The 24498-nt window shown below is 49.2% G+C and overlaps 4 protein-coding genes and 8 non-coding genes across 12 annotated transcripts; 9 read left to right on the plus strand and 3 right to left on the minus strand.

Annotated features, from left to right (window-relative positions):
* The first annotated feature begins 3074 nt into the window (after nucleotides 1-3074).
* On the plus strand, nucleotides 3075-3145 carry TRNAG-GCC (transfer RNA glycine (anticodon GCC)). The gene has a single exon. It is a non-coding gene; the product is annotated as a tRNA-Gly (tRNA).
* A 506-nt stretch (nucleotides 3146-3651) lies between these two features.
* TRNAM-CAU (transfer RNA methionine (anticodon CAU)) lies at nucleotides 3652-3723 on the plus strand. The gene has a single exon. It is a non-coding gene; the product is annotated as a tRNA-Met (tRNA).
* Nucleotides 3724-4107: 384 nt separating this feature from the next.
* TRNAS-UGA (transfer RNA serine (anticodon UGA)) lies at nucleotides 4108-4189 on the plus strand. Its single transcript has one exon. It is a non-coding gene; the product is annotated as a tRNA-Ser (tRNA).
* Nucleotides 4190-5113: 924 nt separating this feature from the next.
* TRNAQ-UUG (transfer RNA glutamine (anticodon UUG)) lies at nucleotides 5114-5185 on the plus strand. Its single transcript has one exon. It is a non-coding gene; the product is annotated as a tRNA-Gln (tRNA).
* Nucleotides 5186-5633: 448 nt separating this feature from the next.
* On the plus strand, nucleotides 5634-5705 carry TRNAQ-UUG (transfer RNA glutamine (anticodon UUG)). Its single transcript has one exon. It is a non-coding gene; the product is annotated as a tRNA-Gln (tRNA).
* Nucleotides 5706-6842: 1137 nt separating this feature from the next.
* On the plus strand, nucleotides 6843-6924 carry TRNAS-GCU (transfer RNA serine (anticodon GCU)). Its single transcript has one exon. It is a non-coding gene; the product is annotated as a tRNA-Ser (tRNA).
* Nucleotides 6925-9178: 2254 nt separating this feature from the next.
* TRNAR-UCG (transfer RNA arginine (anticodon UCG)) lies at nucleotides 9179-9251 on the minus strand. The gene has a single exon. It is a non-coding gene; the product is annotated as a tRNA-Arg (tRNA).
* A 1235-nt stretch (nucleotides 9252-10486) lies between these two features.
* TRNAM-CAU (transfer RNA methionine (anticodon CAU)) lies at nucleotides 10487-10558 on the minus strand. Its single transcript has one exon. It is a non-coding gene; the product is annotated as a tRNA-Met (tRNA).
* A 1646-nt stretch (nucleotides 10559-12204) lies between these two features.
* On the plus strand, nucleotides 12205-12631 carry LOC138996438 (histone H4). Its single transcript, XM_070397659.1, has one exon. The coding sequence runs from the start codon at nucleotides 12206-12208 to the stop codon at nucleotides 12515-12517; it is 312 nt and encodes a 103-aa protein (XP_070253760.1). The 5' UTR covers nucleotide 12205; the 3' UTR covers nucleotides 12518-12631.
* A 5581-nt stretch (nucleotides 12632-18212) lies between these two features.
* Nucleotides 18213-18593, minus strand: LOC138996426 (histone H2B type 1-C/E/F/G/I). The gene has a single exon (XM_070397642.1). The coding sequence runs from the start codon at nucleotides 18591-18593 to the stop codon at nucleotides 18213-18215; it is 381 nt and encodes a 126-aa protein (XP_070253743.1).
* A 321-nt stretch (nucleotides 18594-18914) lies between these two features.
* LOC138996417 (histone H2A type 1) lies at nucleotides 18915-19350 on the plus strand. The gene has a single exon (XM_070397632.1). The coding sequence runs from the start codon at nucleotides 18915-18917 to the stop codon at nucleotides 19305-19307; it is 393 nt and encodes a 130-aa protein (XP_070253733.1). The 3' UTR covers nucleotides 19308-19350.
* A 129-nt stretch (nucleotides 19351-19479) lies between these two features.
* LOC138996409 (histone H3.1) lies at nucleotides 19480-20948 on the plus strand. Its single transcript, XM_070397625.1, has one exon. It carries the CDS (start codon nucleotides 20088-20090, stop codon nucleotides 20496-20498), a length of 411 nt encoding a protein of 136 aa, XP_070253726.1. The 5' UTR covers nucleotides 19480-20087; the 3' UTR covers nucleotides 20499-20948.
* The last annotated feature ends 3550 nt before the right edge of the window (nucleotides 20949-24498 follow it).

The raw sequence follows: 24498 nt of genomic DNA on the forward strand, positions 1-24498 counted from the left end.
ACCGGACAGTTAGTTCACACACGGTCCTCGCCGCCCGGCCACGCAGCCTCCTGGTCCCCACGTGTCCCCGATGCTCCGAGGACCCGCCCCTCCACCTGCGCCCCGCTCTGCGCTCTCGCCGTCTGCCCTGGACCATCTCTGCCTCCTGGGCCGCAGGCCCATCCTGTTCCCCCGGAGCCGGGACCGGGAGCCGGGAGCCTGGAGCCTGGAGCCTGGAGCCGGGAGCCGGGAGCCGGGAGCCGGGAGCCGGGAGCCGGGAGCATCCTGCACGCTCCCTCCGCTCCGTCTCCCAACCCGATCACGGATTCTGCCGAGTTTCGCTCCCACAATGTCCTATCGCACGTATCCCCTTCTCCTGATGACCACAAAGGCCTCCTTGCGTCTCTCTCTCAACCCACCCGCCGTGTTCACCAGCCCTCGCTCCTGCAGATGACCACTCCTTCCGATCGACGGCGCACGCGCTTTCTGAGCGGCACTTCAACTCGTAGGAAGAAGTGGACAATCGGGTCTCTGAATGGTCCGCCTCCAAACAAGAAAAGTTCTGTTGGGACGGTCTCCACAAGTTACCTGAAAGATGGGGAAATGTGTAGCTAGCGATGGACATGACTGTACTTTGAATAAAGCACTATTGATGTTTCTCTTGAAATTATCATGTTTTCTATTACAAAATCCACATTTTTAACTGGTTAACGGTTAACCCGCATTACTAACCGGTAACGCGGATTGTTAACTGGTTAATAATGCGGATTAAGCCTTAACCGGTTAATAATGCAGATTTTTAAAAAATATATATATTTTATTGATTTTTTACAGAGAGGAAGGGAGAAAGATAGAGAGCCAGAAACATCGATGAGAGAGAAACATCGATCAGCCGCCTCCTGCACATCTCCCACTGGGGATGTGCCAATAATGCAGATTTTGTGCGTTTGGGATTCTCAACATAAATGCACTTTTCATCGCCAGTCACAATTCGGTGCAAAAAAGACTTTCTTTCATGCCTTTGAAGCAACATTTTACTGATGACTTTTCGGTTTTCCATTTGTCTTTGGTTCAGCTGATGTGACACCCGTTTTCCTTCCTTTAAACCTTTCCCATTGCTTGTAAACGATCGGAAATTGTTTGCTGAGCAACGTTTAATCTTTCTGCAAGTTGTTTTTGAGTTTGACAAGCATCTTCATTTAATAATGCTTGTCATTGTTGGTCTTCAAACTTTTTCAGTTAAGCTGGACATTATTTGTCTTTCACATCGAAATCATCACTTTTAAAGCGTTTAATCCAGCGTTCACAAGTATCTTGAGACGGAGCGTGTTCACCATAAGCTTTCCGAAGTATACGATAACTTTCAGCAGCACTTTTCTTCAAATTAAAGTAATGAATTAAAACTTCCCACAAATGCTCTTTTTTTGGCATGAAATTTGATATTTTTAAGAGTAAAAACATCTATGCTATTAACACCTTTAGAAAATTTGACATATGAAGTTTTGAAGCTTGTTGTCAATACAACAAAATAGCATACATATCAAATCGCATATATCAACATATGTGTAACTCCATCTAGTGAAAAAATCCGCATTAACCGGTACACCTAGTATAACAAAGAGACTGTTTTTAATTTTCAATCCAGTAGTCATCAGTACAGTAGCCATAATATCTGCTTTCTTGTTATCCTTGCAAACTGTTTTCTGGGGCATAAGGTTGCTTTAGGCCAAGACCAGAGTTTATTTTGCCTTTTTTTAAGCACCCAAAGGATTGTGTGTTTTTTTAAAATTAAAAGTCATAAGATTTTTTTAGAACTTTAAATTCTTTATTGTTTAAAGTATTACATGTCTTCTTTTTCCCCCATTGACCTCTCCCCTGCTGCTCCCACCCCCCAGCACATGCCCTCACCCCCCTACAGTCTGAGTCCATTGGTTATGCTTATATGCATGCATACAAGGCCTTGGTTGATCTCTTACTCCCTCTCTCCCCTGCCCCCCAACCCCCACCCCCCGCCTTCCCTCTGAGGTTGGACAGTCTTACACCCAAAGGTGTGAGACATAAAACGTGTAAGGCAGTTCCTCTGTGATTGCAGCCCCAGTTCCATTTTAAAATGCCTACATGTATATTATTATTATTACACTAGAGGCCTGGTGCACGAAATTTGTGCACAGGAGGGGGGGGTCCCCTCAGCCCAGCCTGCACCCTCTCCAATCCAGGACCCCTCAGGGGATATCTGATTGCTGGTTTAGGCCCGATCCCAGGGATATCTATCTTACAATCCTGGTCACTCACCTGCCTGCCTGGTCGCCCCTAACTGCCCCCCCTGCCGGCCTGCTGTTCAGTCCTTTGGTCGTCCCTCACTAACACCCCTGCCGGCCTGGTCATAGGCAGCCATCTTGTGAGGGCACGAGGGTCAATTTGTATATTACCTCTTTATTATATAGGATTATCATCATTATTATTATTACTACAAATGTAAATGTCTCTTACATAAAGGTAACTTCTACTTGGTTTTTGGATCTTCTGTGTCTGCTGTTTCTAAGAACTAATCAACCTAAAATAATTCTTATGTCAAAGAATTTAGGTGCGATCTTCCCAATCTTATTTTTACAGACATTTCAAAACAGGTAGGTTCTGCTCGGCTTCATCCGTTACTCTCCCAGAGCTACCAGTCTCCTGGGCCTCTCCCTTGTGCACATGACATACATGTTAACAAACTTCTGCTTTGGTTGCAGGGATTCCAGCCAAGAATTTAGGGTGGGAAAATTATTTTTTATTTTTCTACACCAACTTCCCTCTCAGAAGGGAGATGAGAGTTGCTTCAGGGGACGGGATTTATGACAAGTGAATTCTTTTGGAAGGCTCTGCTCTTAGAAAAGGGATTTTAGAAACTCAAATGTCTTTAGCTCAAAATAATTTTATTTTTTGCCACAGTGGTGGCTTATTCTGGATCCCTTCAGCGTGAGAAATGTCCTGATCAAAGTGAATGGGATTTAAGAAAGTCCTAAGGGGCAGAAAAACCACATAATCTTATTTTAATGTGACAATGTAACGATGTCTACATAAGGACAAAAAGTGAGTCTGACTTCCGTGGAGCATTGGTGGTTCAGTGGTAGAATTCTCGCCTGCCACGCGGGAGGCCCGGGTTCGATTCCCGGCCAATGCAACTCATGCTTTTTTTCCTTCCCATTACTGCAGGGCAACATCTCACTGCGGAGTCAAAAAAATATGATGAGCGCGAGATTTATCGGGACTAATATAAAAATATGTATCAACTGGGATTGAAAAATAAAAATTATTTAAAAGTTGGCAAACAAAATCCTAAAGAAGCGATGTTTCTGGTATCCGGGGATGGCGTAGCTGAGAAAGACCAGTTAGCCTTCCTTTTGAAGTTTCATCTTCTGAAATTATGCCAATTAGCATGCGCTTGGTTTTCCAATAACCTGAAACGTCATTCTGTCAGAGCCGGAGTAAACGCGGATCTGAGGGTTGGGGTCTTTCCGGGGTACGCTAAGCCGCTAGTATTTGGAGTTGGAGTGTAGCCATGTAAGGATATCAATGTACTTCTTTACATTCTTATTAGCAGCCAAAATATTCATCAATTACTAGAGGTTAGGAAAATGCCAGACTTTATTTTTTTAATATTACTTGAAAGGGAATGCAGCATGTCTGAGCAGAGTGGCGCAGCGGAAGCGTGCTGGGCCCATAACCCAGAGGTCGATGGATCGAAACCATCCTCTGCTATCTGGACTTGCACTTTTGATACAAGTTTAGATTTTAGGAAAGGGGATTGAATTCAGTTTATCACGGACTATCAGGTAGGGCCTGGGGACCAGTACTGCGGGTGTGCTGTTTTCGGTCTCCAACTTCGGTAAATGCTACTCATTAGTCTAGCAATTCTGGTGCTTTCAGTAACTCAGGTTTGGGGATATGTACACCTGGTACAGATCGGAATGTGTATCCCATAGTCAAACTGTTACAATTTGTAATAATTTATGATCGACATCTCGATCTTCCCAATCTTATTTTTACAGACATTTCAAAACAGGTGCGGAACAGAAACACCAGCCTAGAACAGGAGAGGTAATATTCCTCATGGGAATTCATCTAGGTGCTGGCTGGAGTCTTGTAGTCGTGGCCGAGTGGTTAAGGCGATGGACTTGAAATCCATTGGGGTCTCCCCGCGCAGGTTCGAATCCTGCCGACTACGCAGCCGAGCTTTTCTTCCCCAGTACCGCATCATCTGCGGGACCAACTCTGGAAATTCAAACACACACGGAAATAACCCGAAACACCGTTTTCCTGGTTGTTGTTTTATTTTTCCGTAACACTGGAAGCAGGTGGTACGAGTCTCTTAGTGTGACAGCCGCTAGAGACAAATCTTTGAAAATGATTGTGGGATTACATAGGGGTTTCTGAGCCTGCGCCCTGAAGACGCCCCGGCTCTAATTCTCTATGAGTTGCTATCTCCCCATCGGCAGTCCATCTCAGGTCTGACTTCTGAAACCTCTTCTGCCTGTAACTTCTTCCACTTGATTTTCTTCCCCAAAATGTGGGCACGCCAGTGCATCAGTATTCTCCTGTGAGCATGTTTGATGATTAGGAAACATTTCAAAAAGAATTTTCCAATCGTTCCTCTGTCTGGAGCTCTCTTATCGTTCCACCTCAGAGGCCAGAACTAGAGAGGAAGTGCCAGAAAGATAATTTTCAAAGCTGCTTTCAGCTAAATCTTATTTTATTAAAAATCGTTTTGCTTGCTAACTCTTTCTAACGCATACACTTAATTGTATATGTAACATAGAAAAGAGTAAACATAACAAAAATTATTTTTTATTATACTTGCATTCTGTCTATTAGGAAAGGCAGAAAGGAAGTAAAAATACTTAAAGAGGGAAAAGTTTTTTCGTAATCTCTGAAATTGCCCAGAAATACACAGTTTTGATTTTGTAAAGAGCGCTGTTACGGCAGGAAAATTCCAAGCAAAAGTGAGCTTTGCTTGGCTTCGCCTTTTCTCCCAGGACCCATGGAACGTTCAGGAAAGAAGTCACCCTATTGAACATCACACGACGCACAGCCAACGCCCTTGGAAAAGCTTGCCAGAGAGCTGGTGGCTGTTGCACCCGTGGCACCGGTTGGCCCCATGGTGTAATGGTTAGCACTCTGGACTTTGAATCCAGCGATCCGAGTTCAAATCTCGGTGGGACCTTCTGTGTTTTTAGTGCCTTCCTTTGCCTTCTGATCACCTTTGCACCTGGACGGACACCCATCCCATCTCACTGTTCTGACCCGCCGCCTCACGCCTTCTTCTGGATTCCACCCCTGCCTTCTCCTGTCCCTCCGCCTTCACCGGGCCAGAGTCCCCTTCAGATCTTGGGAAATTAGGTTTTCTTCAAGATGTCTAAGTATTCGCGTTTCACATCTGGGACCTCAGTTCTGGGTTCGGGTGCTATCCATCTCTAACACGCACTCGGTCTTGAGAAGTTCGTGGTGCGTGTGAGCCCAGGTCTTCCTGTGCATTTTGTAGTCTCTGCTGAGCGTGATGTAGCAGATTTTAAATTTAGTATATATCTTTTAAACTGAAACTATAATTCACAAAATAGTAAGAATGACAAACTGTAAGAAATATTTATAGGAGTTTCAGGGTGTCCTTGTGTGGCCCTATGGTGTAATGGTTAGCACTCTGGACTTTGAATCCAGTGATCCGAGTTCAAATCTCGGTGGGGCCTGCTGCTACCCTGCTGCTGTTTTTTTCCCCATCACTGGTGCATCCTGGTCTATGCACATCAAGTTCCCAAACCAAGAGTGCACTCTGGCCTGTAAAGACACCCCCCCTTACACTTGAACTTCGCGCCCCCCACGCCCATCAACATTCAGTGCCTTGCTGTCTCCTCTGGAGGCTAAATATTGCTCGGCCAGGGGATTCTTCTGCTGAACAAAAACAGGCCCATAGAACAGGGACATCAGACAAGGGCATTCATCCTCTGATCCCAATGACAGAGACAGAAACAGCAAACAAACCACAAAACATTTTATAATCTCGCTAAGAACAGACAAGAAAAGCTGACTGTGCAAACCACACCAATACAAACATCTGCTTTCATCTAATCCGAGGGACCACGAGTTTCACAGCTTTGCCTTCGTTATATTCTTACCTTCGTCTCAAGCACAGAGTTCCTCACAGCATCCAATCCAGAACAAAGCCGGGTTTCCTTGCACCCTCCCCAAATCACCCACCATCAGGCAGAGGCCACAAGGACTGTAGAACAAAGAGATATAACTGATACACAACGTTGTGTAAGTTTAACGTGTGCAACGTCTTGATTTGATAGGTTTGTGTATTGCAGTGTGATCGCCACAGTAGCATTCCACCACATCCCATAACTATTATTATTTTTTTTTGTGGTGAGAACATTTAAGGTACAGTGTCCTAGCAACTTTAAAGTCTATAATACAGCACCGTTGCTTGTAATCGGTGTGCTGTGCGTCTCCGGAACGGGCTCTTCTCCTAACAGTAAGATTTGCATTCTTTGACCCACGTCCCCGCCGTTTCCCACCCCAAGCAAATCCCTTATAACCGCCATTCCACTCCTTGTCTCTGTGAGTCCGGCTTTTTGAAACTCCACATTTCTCTTTGGAAGTGTATTCTGTCATTTTTATTCAGGGTCACATCCTCACCCTACCCCTCCATTTCGGGACTGTAGGCTCTTCTTTATTTTTTTTCCCTTTATCAAAGCAAGAGGGACATCCAGACAAACAAATGCATCATGTTCACGAATGAAGACTTGCGATAAAATAAAAGAAAGTGCCGAACAATCCAGTTGAATGAAGAAATGTAATATTTACCGAAGCCTCCCCACATAGCCGACGAGGTGGCCGAGTGGTTAAGGCGATGGACTGCTAATCCATTGTGCTCTGCACGCGTGGGTTCGAATCCCATCCTCGTCGCTCCGGGGCCCACACTGTGGTGGGCGCCAGGTTTTAGCCAGGGCTGCAAGGGGCTGTTTTGGTGCTTTCTGAGCCGGTTATTAGTCTGTAAGCAAAGAGCAAGACCTGCACGCTGAGCGCGTGGTTCCGGTGGCTGAAGTGAGGCCTTTGGCCCCTTTCTTCGCTCAGTGGCCCTGTGTTGGCAGTTTTTGTCTCATACTCTTTGCCTTTTAAATCTCAGGCACGTTTCCAAGTCCAAGGTTCTCTGTCTGGACACCGTATCAGTTCCTCCCTCCCAACTTCCCCATCAAACCCAACCTTTGCCCCTTAGGAGTAGAAACTGCCCACATGCTGCACTTTTGCTTATGTGGTTCCTTCTGGTAAAATCCATTTTCAAGACCCAGATCAAGTGTCCCTTTCCCGTGGATCTGCAAAGGAAAGTATGCCTCTCCTCTTTGTATTTTAGTTGAATTAATTTAAGTCGAAGATCTTTCCCTGCCCTCCACCCTCTATTCATTGGTTCTATTCTGCCACGGACATCTTAATTTTAGCACGTACTCCCATAAAAATCTCACCTGTCGCCTGTGTTCACCTTAGACTAAACTATAGCAAGTGGCCAGGCACACAGAGTAGAGAAACACAGTTTGAGGGGCCGGTAGAGATTAATCTCTCTGGAACTTCCCCCCATCACCTGTCTCTATCTTACGGATGAGGAAACGGAGGTAGAGAGCAGACAAACCCAGGCTTTCCTTTTAAGGTTCATGGAAACCTAGTGTTTTTCTTTTTGTTTGTTTTTGTTTTGTTTTGTTTTTAAGACCAAGTGGTTGAGGTGATGAGGCCTCTCCAACATGTTCAAGCCCGGGACTGGGATTGCAGCTTTTGAGACCTGGAAGCTTCCGGAGGACACGTGTCGGAAGTCAGGGGACCTCCCAAGGCCTCATGACGACTGCGACCCAGGAAGCATGGATTTTTAAAGCAACACCTGTGTTTGAATTTCACCTAACAATAGATGGCTTATACGGATTACGTGGCTCCACGACGGCTTACACAGGATGACCCACTTAATCTTGGAAATAAAAGCTCAGGAGGCCGTGATCCTGACTGCAAGGCGAAGTGGAGGAACAGTTTCTGCAGGAATTGGGTCAGACACGATATACTTTGTATATGTTGCTTTTTCTCCCACAAAGAATCAGAGGTAATTATTGATGCTACGGATGCCTGTGCAGTCTTACCCCTGGTGCCACTCCCTCCCCACTTTACCTTCTGTGAGAATAAGGTTTTAAGGATGTGCCCAGCCTTTTAAACCCTGTTTTTCCAAGTTTGCACACTGTAAACATTCAACAGATAGTTGTAAAACAGACACTTAAAGGCCTGTTGTGTGTGTGTGGTGGCAGGGGGAGGGATTGAAGCTTCATCCAAGCATAAAAGACCTGCGGGATGTGTCACTCCTTTTAATTCACGTTAAAGGGTGGTTTTAAACGTGGCCGTCGCCTGTATTGTCCCAAAGTAAGGAGGTAGATTGGGGGCAATTCTGCCTCAGCCCATCACCTTTCTCAAACCCAAAGGCTTTGTTTTTCTCCCTAAACAAAGAGGGAAGGAAAGAGGAATGAATACATTACGTACAAAAGAGGGAAGCCTCTTTGCTCTCTGTACAATGTGGACTTCACAGAGGACTAGTGCAAACCAGCCAGGCAGGAGCTCTAAGGAACAGGCTGGGAAAGAAAGGGCCCATAGCTACCTTGTGGTTGTTTTCTACCTTGTTTTAATTATTCATTGCTTTCACCTGGCAAGAGCCCTCATCGCCTCCACGTTTGGACCAATATTTAGATACAAAACCAAAGACCATGTTTCACCAGGAAGTCAGCAGTTGGAAATTACCTTCTCTTCATCCTATAAATTATTATTAAAACCAGTTATGTAGGCACAGAAATGTGTGTTTTTATATTTTGCGCAGCTACCTTCTCTATCGGTCTGTTGCATGCACACTTCTGTAAACATCTGGGCTCTTTTAATGACCTTAATATTTCTGCTCTGTAATTGAGGTTGGAATGCAGGCTGTTCTCATCTGTTTGATGAGGATACAACAGAAGGAAGAAAGGAAGGCGAACAGGAGGGGAAGAGTGTAAAACAGTAACATAGACTCCACAGCAGCCAGAACTTAAAAAAAAAAAAAGAAAGAGAGAAAGTGAAAAGACACTGGTGAAACTGCTGACTCCTGACCCTCTTTTATGAATTAGCGCAGTTTATTGGCAAAAGAGAACGCAGAAGCTAAAGTTAACCACGAAGGGATTCGAACCCTCAATCTTCTGATCCGAAGTCAGACGCCTTATCCGTTAGGCCACGTGGTCGCTAGTGGCTCGTTCTTGCTGAAATATTCAAAAGCATCCTGAGCTTTCTTCCAGCCGGTCCTGAGTCCTTCACGTCACTCATGATGCAAAGGCTATGTCGCCTGGGCTTTTTCGCCTTTAAAAAGATGGAAATTCTAGCCAATGTGGGGTCATTTGGGGCCACGGAGTCGGGATTGGGGAAAGGTTGAAACTGACAATCATTTAAGTTTTGTGGCATATGGGGACTCGGTGGAAAGGAAAGTCAGTTAGCCTACCACTGCTGAGCAGAAAACTGGAGTTTTTGGCTCCTAAGCGATGCCAAAGTATTGCATATTGTCTGCATCAAAGGGATATTTTCTAATAAGCGAAGTCATTGTTCCTTCCTTATCAACTCACCCACATGCACTATTTTCAGTCTCTCGATACTTGGGTCAGCTGGCTGGAGAATTGTCATGGTAACCGCACCCATAAGGGGGTCTTACTATCAGGAAGCATCTGCACCAGTGTCCCTCTCGCCATTCCGCGTGGGTACCTGCCCCTTCCCTTCCCATGCTTTTCTGGTGCTTTCTCTGATTTTTTTTTCATTAAAAAAATTTTGTTGTTGTTGTTGTTGTTAGTATTACAAATATCTCCGGTTCCCGCCCCCCGCTTTCTCCCCCTCCTCCAGCCACCCCCCCACCCCCCCCCACCCCCGCCCAGTCTTCACTTCCCTATTGCCCGTGATTGTTATAATGTGAGATTAGAGCGCTTTCACACGGTGTCTATCCATTTGAAGAAAAGAATGCTTTTCTTAGCGTTTCTCAGGGGTTTAAAGAGGCCCAGGGCCGTTACTATTTTTTGAGGCGTCCATATAGTAATTAATTAAAGTAACCCACTATGGCCAGAGTACAAAAATTGTGACTGTTAACAATATTTACATTGAATGCACACATCCACACAAAAAAACGTGTTTCAATAGCTCATTCGATGGACAAGCTGTTTACAGACTTTATAATGTTCCGTAGGGTGTTTGGCCCAATAACGCGGTATTGATAAAAATTGTGCTCAGAGGGGCTCCTTTCGAGCTTGTTAGCGCGTGTGGGTGACCTCGAGCACCTCGTTAGAAGGTAATGTCAGCTGCACGCAGAGGCATTTCCTTACTTTTCTTAAATCGCACGCCCTGGGAGTATTGGCCCTACTGGCTCGTTTGTCTTGGCTTTTCTTGTTTTTTATTGTGAACATAAACTGCAGAATTTTAAAAGTGAAAAAAAAGTACTTAGCAGAGGATGGTTTCGATCCATCGACCTCTGGGTTATGGGCCCAGCACGCTTCCGCTGCGCCACTCTGCTCTCTGCCTGGCAGCCTCTCTGTCTACCTACTTAACTCTGTTCAAAAGCGAGTGACGTTCGTTTCTAACAATAGCTCGTGGGAAAGCACCTATTTATTTATCCCAATACTTTCGCTTCCACAACTTGCCAAATTCTGTTTGGAATAATGTCGCTACCAGAATCAGAGAGCAGACCAAACTAGGAACAGAGAAGTAAACATTAACACACATGAGTGACTGGGCGCAGAGGTGAGGGTGGCTAGACGGTGAAATGAGAAAGAATTACCGGTTTTAATACACAGGGAAGAAAAAAATAGCCTCGCCGCGAAGGGACCCGGGCTTCCGTCGCCCCACCTTCGGGAAGAACACCCTTTTGGTCGGATTTCCCTGGTTTGGGGTGTGTGTGTGAGGGAGGGGGGCGCGGGGGAAATGACAGTTTTTGGACTCCTGGCCGGGCTGAGGTGAGGCTGGGGGTTGGTGGGAAAGGCTTTGCCCGATAACAGTGAAAACCTGAACGGTGAGCCGAGGTTTTTCCTCCCGGGGTCGTGTCTCTCGATGCCGAAGACTGAGCACCGTGGACCAGAAGATTTAAGCAAAGCCGTGGACATTTTATCACAAGCAGATTCAGAGCGGGGCCAGGTATGGGCTGGCGGCGAAGCCAGCCGGTCTAGGTATATCGGGCTACAAGCTGCTCTGTGTCTACTTGTGACGCCCCCCGATCGATTCCCTCATTGTTCTTGCCCAGCACGGACCTGAACTCCCTGCTCCTGAACTCCCTGCCACAGGCCCTCCCTCGTTTCATACGCCTCCCACCTGAGTCCAGACACATTCCATATTTCTGCCTGTTGGTTCCTGTGATCAGGCTGCTCGGACTTCCCTGCCTGGTTCCTCCGGCCTGTGTTTCCCCCGGACCCTGCCCTGTGGGCCTGCGAGTCCAGCGAACGCCTCTCAGTATGTGTGCCCTGGGCGCCAGCTCACTGGGCAGGCGCGGCTACCTCCAACCCGTGTGAAATGTGGGCAGGAAAGAGGGTCTCTAATAAATTCATGAACGAAAGTAACCTCCCAGGGTGGTCGGACCACAGGTGGGTCTCGGTGGGGAGCCAAGCCCCAATCTTACAATTCAGTGAAAGGTTATCTTGCCTTAAGCGAGCCCTGCCCATTGTCCTGGTGCATCCAGGTTAACGCCCCCCGACCCCCCAGAAGGGCTCCTCCTTTTCCAGCCGCTCAGAGCGCAGCCGCCCTCCAGGGTGAGTTCTCTCCTGCACCTCCTTTCCCCCCGCGTTGGTGGAATCCTCCCGCACGGCAAGTGCGTGAAAGAAGCTACAAAACTCTCCTCCTGAGCATTTGAGATCTCGCCCCCTCGCATGTCCTCAGTTCGGCTCTAATAAACTTATAAAATTCTCTACCGTTTCCCGTGTTTCTGCACGGAAAAATGGTCAGTTTCTTTAGTTTTCAGCAGTTATTTCCAAAAATCCTCATCCGGGGACCCACGACTTGCCGCGGGAGGCGGGACTCCATCCACGGTGACGTCACCCAGCGCGGGGCCGCGAGGGCCGATATCCGGCGGAAGTTCTGCGCGCCTTTTGTTTTCAATTAGGTCCGCACTCCGCGTATATAAGTGGGCTGCCTTTGAGGCTCAGCCTGTTCAGTACTTGTCTGTCCAGTCACCATGTCCGGTCGCGGCAAAGGCGGGAAGGGCCTGGGCAAGGGCGGCGCCAAGCGCCACCGCAAGGTGCTGCGCGACAACATCCAGGGCATCACCAAGCCCGCCATCCGGCGCCTGGCGCGGCGCGGCGGCGTCAAGCGCATCTCCGGGCTCATCTACGAGGAGACGCGCGGGGTGCTCAAGGTCTTCCTGGAGAACGTGATCCGCGACGCCGTCACGTACACGGAGCACGCCAAGCGCAAGACGGTCACGGCCATGGACGTGGTCTACGCGCTCAAGCGCCAGGGCCGCACCCTCTACGGCTTCGGCGGCTGAGCCCCCAAACACTACCTTCGACAACAAAACCAAAGGCCCTTTTCAGGGCCGCCCACCCCCTCTCGGAAGAGCTGCGCGCGGCTTTTTGGTTTGTTGTGTGTGAGACGAGCGTGGGTACACGGGATCGGTCCCCGCGTCCGCACTCCAGTGGGGGACAGGCCCTTGGCACCCCTCCTTTTCCTGGTGGGTCCCTTGTGCTCCCTTGTTCCCTTGGGACCCTGCACTGGTGTCGCCCGGAAGTTCCGCCGAGCTGGTTTTGACTTGTCTGGCGAGCGTTCAAATTAGTGTACAAACTGCGAGGACGTCAGGCTGCAACCCTTCCCCATAAGAACTTCGATCGATTAAAAAATTCCCAGTAAAACTGCTCGCGTGTTGGGCCCGGGCCGACAGGCCGGTCTGCGCACTGTGGGCTTCTCCCCCCGCCCCCCGCTTCCTCCCGGGCATCGCGGTGACCGGCACCCCCTCTAGCACCGGGGGCTCGGGTTCCAATGGGTCTGAGCTGGGCCGGTCTCAGTCCCGGACCCTCCCTGAGCCCGAGGCCCCGCAGCCTGTGAGTCCCATTCACTAGCTCAGCGGTCGGCGTCCGAACTCGGGGCCCAACAGCCTGGAGGCCTCGCTGTGCGTCCGAGGAGGAGGGGCTCCCTCCCGCGGCCACAGGCTCTGCCTTTCCCGCCACCTCCGCCCTCCCCCTCCCCCTCCCCTTCTCCTCCCTTCCCGCCTCCCTCCTGCCCCTCCTCCTCCCCCCTCCTCCTGCTTCTCCTCCCCGTCCCTTCCCGCCTCCCTCCTCCCTCCCCCTCCCTCCGGTGACGGGGCTGCGCGCTCGAACTCCAAGGGCTTCTCTGGTTTCAGGGCCAAGTCGCCCATTTTCAGCAACTTCTCTTTCCTCCACCGAAGGCTTGTTTCAGGCCCCCCCCCCCCCCCCCCCCATTTCCTTAAAAGCGAGCATCATCTTTTGCTGTGACCCGCTCAGTTCAAGCTTTCATCAGCCAACTTTCGTTTTACGCTCGGGTTTGATTGTCAGGCGCTGAGTTTTCGGGGATGTTAGGGGCCCGCCCGCCGCTGCCATCGGAGCCCGTGGGCCGCGGGGGCGGGACCGGGAGGTGCTCAGGGCACCTCATGGTGACCCGCCGTCCTGGGCGTCACGGACACTGGCTTTTTATATATTTTATATTTATTATATATAGATGTATTTATTACAGAATTTCAAAATAATGTGATTATCTTTCAGATTAATTCAGGTGCTCCATCCATCATATTACAAGTCCTCTCTATCACTTTGAGATCAGGAAAATAAATGTAATCATTTTAAATCCCATCCATTTTAAAGGTATGGACTCCAGTACTTAAATAGGAAAAATATCAGATGTTATTGGAGCTAAGGCACTGGTTTGAGGAGATAAAATTATATGAGGATGTTAATTTAACAAACAAAAAAACTGAGCATATAGCATGAACCAGACACGGAATTATATATACTCCGGGAATTATAGCAGTGACTGACAGTGAGCGAAATATTTCTGTAGACATGGAGCTTATATTTTATTGGGGGGAACAACAAAAGAAGAAAAACTGTCAGATGTGCTCGGGGCTATGAAGTCCTGAAACACGGATAGGTGATCTTTCTACTTTATTTGATTGATTTATTTAATTACTTTTTCTGGATAGGTGATATTTTAAATGGTATGGCCATGGAAGGCTTTGCGGATAAGGTGATGAGTGGGGAAGAAAATTGAGAAAGTCCCAAGTAGAAGGGAGACCAGGAAGGAGGGCCGGGAGGTGGCAAGGAGTTGCTATGGCTGCACCCAGGGAGCAAAGGGAAGGTCCGGAGTCGAGCAGTTCCCTCAGGTCCTGCAGACCAACGTCTAACTGAACACAGGGCTCACTGTTTGGAGTAACAGAACCAAAGAAACACAAGTCTTGTTAAAAGAAAACCGTTTTATTATTTATTTATTTTAAAAATATACTTTATTGATTTTTTACAGAGAGGAAGGGAGAGGGATAGAAAGTTAGAAACATCGATGAGAGAGAAACATCGATCAGCTGCCTCCTGCACACTCCCTGCTGGGGATGTGCCCACAACCAAGGTACATGCCCTTGACCGAATAGAACCTGGGACACTTGAGTCCGCAGGCCGACGCTCTATCCACTGAGCCAAACTGGTTAGGGCCCATTTTATTTTTTACTCGTGACAAGTGCAGGGGGGCAGGGCAATCATTTCCAAAGCTGTGCCTTCCAGAGGGAGGCTTAGCCCTGGCTTATTACACTATTTTGTCAATTACATGTTGGTTTCTAAACCAGGTTAACTACATGTTGATTTCTTCCTTGTGGTGGGCTAACCTCATCCACACCCTGGGACCTTTTCGCATTTAGCAAGAATGACATGTAAGAACTGCTCAGACCTGAGACCCTTGTTCTAACAGTTTCTCCCTGAGAAATTTGCAGAACACGCAGAACTATGATCCTTGTTGACAGATGTGGGGAAATGCCCTCGGCAAGGAGGAGGCAATAAAATTGGAATTTCGCTCCAGGAAGGAGTGGATGTTAGAGCCTGGGAGGATCGCTCTGGGGTTCCAGCAATGGATATGCATGTCCTCCCCCAGATGCACCCACACACCTCCTGTTTTACATGCAACTCCAGGGGGTTCCCAGGCCTGGAACCCATGTGTGGGACTCCGCTTCAGAGCCCCGTGTCCCACGCTGGCTTTCTCTTCCCGTGGCTTCCCCAGCTTCTGATTTGAGAAGATGGACCTCGAGAACACAGATCTCTGTCTAATTCTGTTATGGAAAGATTGACAACCTGGCGGCCAAAGTATCTCATCCAGGAGGCACCTGGTCCTTACAGCACCCAGCCCCTGTCACCTGTTCTCTGGGCCCGGGTGTCCCCAGGCGCCCGCTCTCTGCGACCCCCCCAGCCCACATGACTTGTATCCTGTAATGAGTATCCCATGCCCACGTCCGCATGCCTGTAATGCCTACTCCCCACCTAATCTTTGCCCTTCTACCCAATATAAACAGCTGGCTTATGGCGGGAGGCAGTGCAGATTTTTGTGGGTGACCTGCTGCTCTCCCTGCTGCCGGCAGGAATGGAATAAACGCTCAGATAGCATCCGACCCTCTTTCTGCTGAAGTGGCTGAAGTGGTGACAGGCAGCCTGGACCCCTTGGTTGTCCGGTTACAGAAGGGTTCGCGCTGTTCACACTGCCAGACAAGGAACCTAATTGATGTCAAATGTTAGCAGGCTTTTTGGCCTCCTGCCCCGTTCTAGGCCTCGGGACTCTGAGATCCAGTGGGACCACAGGCTGTAGCCACAGCCAATATCTGGGAGGACTCTGTCCTAAGACACTGCCCCAAGAGCTTCCCCGGAGATCGTTTATTGATCGCCCCAGCAATGCCATGTGGAAGTTACTAATTTTATTCCCATGTTAGACGTAAGGTGATGCTCACGGAGGGTTTAAGTAATTTGCTGAACTCAGCATTCAAACAGGCAGATGGGCCTGTGTCCTGCCTGGGCATTTCCCCTCAGCCCATGCTTTTTCTTGTTGAATACTTCTGTTTTTTGCTACTAGTGGCCCAGTGCATGAAATTCGTGCACATTAAAAGGGAATTAATTAGAGGAAATATTTTAATATTGCTATTTGCCCTTACTCTATAATATAAGTGTCAGAGATGAAAGAAAATTAGTAAAATGTATATGAAAATCTTCCTCCTGTCAGAGTCTGGGGCACTACGAGACCCAGAGTCAAGTCCCCGCCCACCCGCGTGCACCTCAAAATCATGTGAAACCCAGACCTGGCCAGCCCCACTCCCATTGGGCGAGATCCAGGCCTGCCGGCCCACCCCTGTCAAGCCCCGCTAGGTTGGGGGTGCAGCCTCAGGTCTCCCGGCCCAGTGCTGGGTGAGGGTGCAGCCTTAGGTCCCCAGCACACCCTCAGGTCCCCTGGCCTGGTGGGGGGTGCGGCTTGAGGTCCCCATCAATCCCCGCTGGGCCGGGGGCGCAGCCTGAGGTCCCTTGTCAAGCCCTGCTGGGCTGGGGGCGCAGCCTGAGGTCTCCCACCCTGGCCCCAGCACCACGGAGCCTCAGGTCCCTGCTGATCGCTCGTTTCAGCTCCTTATGGAAACCCAGCTTCCACCGTGGGTGCAGCCATCTTGTGATGGTGTGAGGGTCAATTTGCATATCACCCCTTTATTATATAGGGTTTTTGGAAAAAATTAAGTTATCCTGGCTTTCTTTATTTTTAGACTAAAGAAAGGGATGAGGTCACTCGCAACAGGCAAGTGTTCTGTGAGCACAGTGTTTATCCTGGAAAGAGGCACATGATCAACACGTTGCTTGGCAACAAGCACGTTTCCAAGCCTCCAGCTGAAAAGCAAACGCATTTCACAATGTGCACATGTTCTCTTACCTTGAATAAAGCAAGGACTCAGCTCTTTGTTTCTTTTTATGAACACACTGTTTTTTTAAAAATGTATTTTAAACGTGCTTTGGAGAGGAAGAAATAAATGCCTTCATATGTGGCCCCAGGGAGTTTTCTTCACAAAGTCCATTACAAAACCGAGTCATTACTGCATGTTCATAGGGATCTGTTATGGAGTTATTGGCAGAAAAAAGATATGAAACTCCAAGTTGCTCATAAGTAGAAAATGAGCTCTTTACGCTCAGATTTACTCTGCCAATGGCCATGATTCCCCCTTCACACCGCAGTTCTGAGGTTCGGTTGGCTGCCAGGCGATCCTTACATTCCCACCTTGATGTCTATCTTAAACTTCAGCTGGCAAGGATTTTGCTGGGCCTCAGAGAACACGTGTGTCTCCTGGCCACGTCTACTTTCCTCTTATTCTAACCATCTACTTGCCTTTGACGGTTTCCCCATTCCTATAACCAGCCTCTTCCTTGAGAAAAAGCCTGACAAACATGGTGGAAAGTCCTGACAACTCGACCGATGAGCAAGGGCCTAGTACTCAACCTGAACTCTCGGTCCTTCGCCTGTAAATTGGAGATTCCTTCTGAGGCGATTGTAGGATAAAATCAGCGACATGCTGGAGCACACCAATGTTAAATCCTGTGAAATCTTAGAATAAAGTCCTAGGAGATGAAAAGCTAACGAACAAAGAAAAAGCTCTGGACAAGGGTAGGGGAACTCTGGGAGCCCTTGGGGCTTGAATGAAACGGACCCTGGAGGCACAGTCAAGTCGCCTCCCTGCTGAGGAATTCCAGGTAGTTGAAAAATTTACACAACAATGGATACTTTCCCCCCGCCGTCAGCAACTTCTGCAGTTCTCTATAGGCTTGGATATCAGCTGAATTTAAAACTCCAAACGATGGAGAGACAACTCTGGACCTTGCCAAGACGTACTATTTAGCTGCTCAAAAACAATCCAGGGGTTCTTTCTGTGAAAAAAACCCGTGGAAACGTTAGTGGGTTTGGATGAAAAAAATTAAACTAAGGACACGAAGTTACTGCCTTAACCAGGCGATGCAAGATCAAGAGAGCAAATCAGACAAGGCCACCTTTCTTTGCTAACTACCCCAAGCAGCGAATATCCCAGTTGCATAGGTAACTTTTACTAACGAGGCGGGGGAGAAGCAGGCTTCTTGCCTGAAACATTTGCACCACTTTCGGAGTTACAGATCTTTGAGACATTGTGGGTGGCTCTGAAAAGAGCCTTTGGGTTGAGTCGGGCCGCTTGCTCGCGCCTACTTGGAGCTGGTGTACTTGGTGACGGCCTTGGTGCCCTCGGACACGGCGTGCTTGGCCAGCTCGCCGGGCAGCAGCAGGCGCACGGCCGTCTGGATCTCGCGGGACGTGATGGTCGAGCGCTTGTTGTAATGCGCCAGGCGCGACGCCTCGCCCGCGATGCGCTCGAAGATGTCGTTGACGAACGAGTTCATGATGCCCATGGCCTTGGACGAGATGCCGGTGTCGGGGTGCACCTGCTTGAGCACCTTGTACACGTACACCGAGTAGCTCTCCTTGCGGCTGCGCTTGCGCTTCTTGCCGTCCTTCTTCTGCGCCTTGGTCACCGCCTTCTTGGAGCCCTTCTTCGGGGCGGGCGCCGACTTGGCGGGCTCGGGCATGGCTGGAAGAGCTCCTGAAGCACTTAGAAGAGAAGTAGAGAAACAGTAAGACCAGGACTCAACGGGTCCCTTTTATATAGAGCCTCGTATGCAAATAAAGTGATAAATTACAATTCTGTGTCTGATTGGTGGTTATTCACAACAACGTCAAAAAGAATGAGCACTGTCCAATCAGAACAAAAGAATGCCAAATGTGCATTTTGATTGGTTAAGATGAAACCGCGTCTTAACTCATGACACATATGTTTCGCGCCCAAAAACGTTTATAAAAAGGGCCGCCCCCAACCTCTCATTACTTCCTGGGAGCTTTGTAAGTGCATCATGTCCGGACGCGGTAAGCAGGGCGGCAAGGCGCGCGCCAAGGCCAAGACGCGGTCGTCGCGGGCCGGGCTGCAGTTCCCCGTGGGCCGCGTGCACCGGCTGCTCCGCAAGGGCAACTACGCCGAGCGCGTCGGGGCGGGCGCGCCCGTGTACCTGGCGGCCGTGCTGGAGTACCTGACGGCCGAGATCCTGGAGCTGGCGGGCAACGCGGCCCGCGACAACAAGAAGACGCGCATCATCCCGCGCCACCTGCAGCTGGCCATCCGCAACGACGAGGAGCTCAACAAGCTGCTGGGCAAGGTGACCATCGCGCAGGGCGGCGTGCTGCCCAACATCCAGGCCGTGCTGCTGCCCAAGAAGACCGAGAGCCACCACAAGGCCAAGGGCAAGTAAATCAAGTGCCTACAACCTACTGCCTTTTTTTTTTTTTTCCAAACACAAAGGCTCTTTTCAGAGCCACACATTTTCTCAAAAAGAGCCAGCTTTGGTGCTGCTTCCCAATCGTGCAGGATAGCCACCTTCCTCCATAGTCACTGCAGCTCGTTCATCGGGAGTTACTGTCTTCGCTACTTGTGATTCCTGCGCTTGAATGAGGTCCTGGGAGAGGGGACTGTTACTAAGGCTTTGAATTTGGGGGGAGCCAGTAAAGGAGACGCTTGCGAGTTTCAGTAGACATTAGGGGCGCAGTTTAGCTCAATGTTGAGGAGTTTCTCTAGGGAGGAGGGAAACGAAACGTCAAACGAGAGGTAAAGTTAACTTTCCAGGTCAGTAAATCTTCATGCGGGTGGCAGCTTGGTCGTCTCTGCTCTAGTCTCAGGAAAGACAATACAAGTGAGTCTGTTCTCAACGCGTGGTCCTCACATCCTTATGCCCCAAGACAGGTCTGCTGAGCCAGAATTGGCACTAAGTGGTTCCTCACTTACAATTTGAGGTACAATACAGAACTTTAGAAAATTACTTTTTAAATCACAGACTTGCTGCACAGATCGGAGAGTGGAGCAATTCATCAGCTGTCTACTAATTCACTAGTTTAACTTCAGCCAATGGATTCTCTGCGCGGGACTTTTGAAAAAGCGCACAACCAATCAGCATGGTTTTGAGGGTATATAAGGGTTGCTTCCTCCTCCTATTGCCTTTTATTCAAGTTTGTCGGTTCCCCTCACTGTCCTCCAAATGGCTCGGACCAAGCAGACGGCGCGCAAATCCACGGGCGGGAAGGCGCCCCGCAAGCAGCTGGCCACCAAGGCCGCCCGCAAGAGCGCGCCGGCCACGGGCGGCGTGAAGAAGCCGCACCGCTACCGGCCCGGCACCGTGGCGCTGCGCGAGATCCGCCGCTACCAGAAGTCCACGGAGCTGCTGATCCGCAAGCTGCCCTTCCAGCGCCTGGTGCGCGAGATCGCGCAGGACTTCAAGACCGACCTGCGCTTCCAGAGCTCGGCCGTCATGGCGCTGCAGGAGGCGTGCGAGGCCTACCTGGTGGGGCTGTTCGAGGACACCAACCTGTGCGCCATCCACGCCAAGCGCGTCACCATCATGCCCAAGGACATCCAGCTGGCGCGCCGCATCCGCGGGGAGCGGGCGTGAGCTCCGTCCTGCCCACTTGCACCGGAACCCAAAGGCTCTTTTCAGAGCCGCCTAGAACCTCAATTAGAAGCGCTGTGGGCCAAGGGCTGGGATCTAAACTTAGTTCCTGCCAGCAGCTCGCAGCTTGTTGCAAATAAGCGTGAAGTCATTATGCAGAACTCGACTATGGGCTCAGAATCCACACCTTGCGCAGGTGAAATACTAATTAAGTGGTAATCTTAAAGGAGCAGCCACACAATAGATCCTCCCTTTCCTCCCACAAAGGCCGGGTCCCTAAGCCCCTCGGGCAATGCAGGATTTGTGGTTTCGCGCACATTAGCAATGGGGGCTCCCAGCCCGAGGCGACTGGGAAACACCGGCCTCTTCAGCCGCTAAGTAAATCGCTTTGCACTTAAAGTGGAACCCAGGCTCCAGGCCTCACCACAGAACCTGGCTTCCCCGGAACTGACTTCACCCGACTCAGGCTCTTAAGAGCTACCCATTTATTTAATTTAGTTAAAACAATGTCTATACATTTACATTTTTAATGTGTCTTGAGGTTTTTGAAGTTGATTTGTGACATTGAGGTGATCTGTTTTCATACGGGACTGGGTGCACTTGCTCAGCTTGCCTCCTGGGGGTGAGTGGGACTGCTGGTTTCAGAGTTTCCTGTGATGTTTCAGATGCCCCCCTGGGCCCCTCGGGGGCTGCTTTGTACCCCAAAAGTGAGCAGGTCATGTGCAAAAGTTGTCCCAAGGTAGGAGCCTGGCTGGCCAGCGGGAAGAGGATGTAAAGGTGAGTTTCCGGTGTCCCCAGGGGCGTAGCAATGGGCTGAGCTGTTTCCCTGTGTTTGAAGACTGGAAGGGGCAGGAATAGTACGTGAAATTCGGAGGATATGGACACACATTGTGAAAGGTGAGGTTCTTTACCCAGGAAAGGTTGGATGCGGGGCTGCATTTTCTGTTGACCCCTCCTGCAGCTTTGTTCCCACGTTTGGCCATTGATCACTGGGAAACATGCTATCGGGACATCTTTGGTATTTGCTTTTAAAAAAATATTTTTATTGATTTCAGAGAGGAAGGGAGAGGGAAAGAGAGAGAAATAGAAACATCAATAATGAGAGAATCATTGATCAGCTGCCTCCTGCATGCCCCCTATTGGGGATCAATCTCGCAACCAGAGCATGTGCCCCTGACATGAATTGAACCTGGGACCCTGCATTCCGCAGACCGACGCTCTTTACACTCAGCAAAACCAGCTAGGGCTGATCTTTGCTTTTTAAAAAATACGTATTTTTATTGATTTCTGCAAGGCAGGGAGAGGGAGAGATAGAAACATCAATGATGACAGAGAATCATTGATCGGCTGCCTCCTGCATGCCCCACCCCAGGGACCAAGCCCACAACCTGGGTATGTACCCCAACCAGGAATTGAACTGTGACCTCCTGGTTCCCAGGTGGAGGCTCTACCACTGAGCTGCAGCGGCTGGGGTGACCTTAGCTCTTTTTTTTATGTCATTCCCATGACAATGTACAGTTAGAAATGATGCAGCTTTGGCTTTCCTGTGAAATATTTATCCTTCGTCCTTTGTCACACAGAATAATGAGGTCATTGTTTATGACAGTTGACAATACGGATTTCTAATGAGTGTATTGGTGGCAGAACGGAAGGCTCTGCCCTGAGGACTTGACAGTCTGGGGGAAAGTAGCAGTTTGGACAACGCTTGCATCGTGCTAGAAATGTGGTCTCAGACCCACCCAGGCCCCTCAATGAACACGGTCCCCAGTTCTCCTGGGGTGATTCTCATGAATGCGTAGGCACCTACTCTTTAAATGGGTGGTTTTGGTCTCATCAAGAAAGTCAGTCTTCTGTGAACCCTCAGCGGGAGTAAGCATTTGCAAATTGTATGTTTATTCCCGGCATAGAATAGAGAACAGCTAATTCTATTCCCGGCATAGAATTAGCTATTCTCTGAAGCACCAACCCACAACAACGTGCACTGAAGGCAGTTTGATTTTATTATAGATCTGAGGTCTCGATGCTGACTGCTCATTAGAACTTGGTATATCTTCTTAAATGAGCTGAGAAAAAAAAAAGGCAGGATCGAGGCAGATAGGACTGGAGCTGCTGTAGCAGATGGTTATACATGGAAAGTATATGAAAACAGCAGCGTGTTTCAATCACTGCTGCGACTCCAAACTCAGTCTGACCTCGTCCACAGAAGGCACTGAGTCTGGCCTTTCATCCTCGCGCTGACTGCACACAGCTGCGTACGCTCTCAAGCACTATTTACTGCAAAATGATCATTTAATTTTAATGAGAGCTGTATCATCTTACTTTCTCTCCCACGGAAACAAATCTGGCCAGTATTTACAATTCATGTCCGTTGTACTGGAAACATGTCCTTCTGAAGACGTAAGAACTCCCCAATGTTCCCTCTTGCTTTTAGACATGACCTGTGCCACGTCCCCTGAAATTTATTTCCCTTTCTTGTTTAGTAGTTAAACACCCCAACCTTCCTTTGCAGTGAGGTACGGCCATTATTTTTGATCAATGGTATCTCATACCATCCCTCAGGGTTTCAAAAAAAACTGGTAGGGGTATTCCCTTCTTTTTTCTTCCTTCAAGACAACCTGAATGTGAGGCTGTAGCTGGTGCCAACATCTTGGTCAGGGCCCATGAAGAATGAGAATGACAGGTGGGCAATCACCTTAATGCAATGGTGTCCTCAGAATCCACTGCCAGGCCGGCCATTTCCAAGGTGATGGAACAGAAAGGGTCACAGACCAATAGAAGTTCCCCGAGTTCCACGACTTAATTGCATCGAATTAATTTTAAATGCACAGCCAGAAACAAGGGGGAAAGAGATTGGGCAACTTAACACATTTCAGACACATTGTAAACGGGCAGCCAAGTCTCACATCTTTCTCCCTCCCTTCCCCCTTCCCTGTCCCTTCTCCCTCCCCGGGAAGTCTTCTCTGCTGAGACCATGGACTTGAGAACCATGGAGTTGAGGGAAGGGGCCCAGCCGATGGGAGGCTGTGCAGTTGGCCCTGCATCTCTCCCATAGAGCAAACATGTTGGACCAAATAAACTCAACCTGTTAAGTACAGTCCAAACACTGAAATTTGCACTCCACACCCTTAGTTAATCCCTTTCTCTTGCTGTCTTTCTGTCATTTCTCTTCATCTCCCAGAGCTGCCTCCAGGGAACTTGGGAATGTTTTGGCAACGCTACCCACTTGTGTGATCACCTTACCTGTCCAAGCGAGGTGACACGCCCTTTGAGGACATTGCTCTTTTCCTAGTATCTGTCACGTAGGCTCTTAAGAAGTGAACAGTAGCCCTGGCCGGTTTGGCTCAGTGGATAGAGCGCCGGCCTGCGGACTGAAAGGTCCCAGGTTCGATTCCGGTCAAGGGCATGTACCTCGGTTGCGGGCACATCCCCAGTGGGAGGTGTGCAGGAGGCAGCTGATCGATGTTTCTCTCTCATCGATGTTTCTAACTCTCTATCCCTCTCCCTTCCTCTCTGTAAAAAAAATCAATAAAATATATTAAAGAAAAGAGGTGAACAGTTTCCCAGTTTCTCCACTCAGCACCCCAATTAGGGAAGAATCTGCCCCAAGCTCACCTCGGCCCCATGATCCCACAGGAGAGCCCATGAGGCGGGGGTGGGGGGGCGGTGGGGGGTGGGTGGCTCCTAGCCCAACATTTCGGATATCTGTGTACTTGTTACTGGAGGCCATGCTGAAATTGCGCAGCTGAAACACCACTATTAATTATCAGCCTGTTAAGGGAGGACTGCAAAAGCCGAAGACATTACCCACAACAAACAGGCCTTGTTTTGGGCCTGTCTCAGGTCTCCTCATCTCCTTCCTCCTGTAAAACCCACTCAATCTTCCAAGTGTAAGTTGCCTATCACACGGCTAGAGGTTTGAGATACTCTCCAAGGACCTTTTTTGGTTCCATAGCCTCCGCCCAATTCCTAATATGCCAGAAACCAGCCTTAACCTCACCAGCCC

Source organism: Myotis yumanensis, unplaced genomic scaffold (genome assembly GCF_028538775.1).
Source record: "Myotis yumanensis isolate MYYU_CA2020_CCGP unplaced genomic scaffold, mMyoYum1.0.hap1 SCAF_17, whole genome shotgun sequence".
In the NCBI taxonomy this organism is placed as follows: Eukaryota; Metazoa; Chordata; class Mammalia; order Chiroptera; family Vespertilionidae; genus Myotis; species Myotis yumanensis.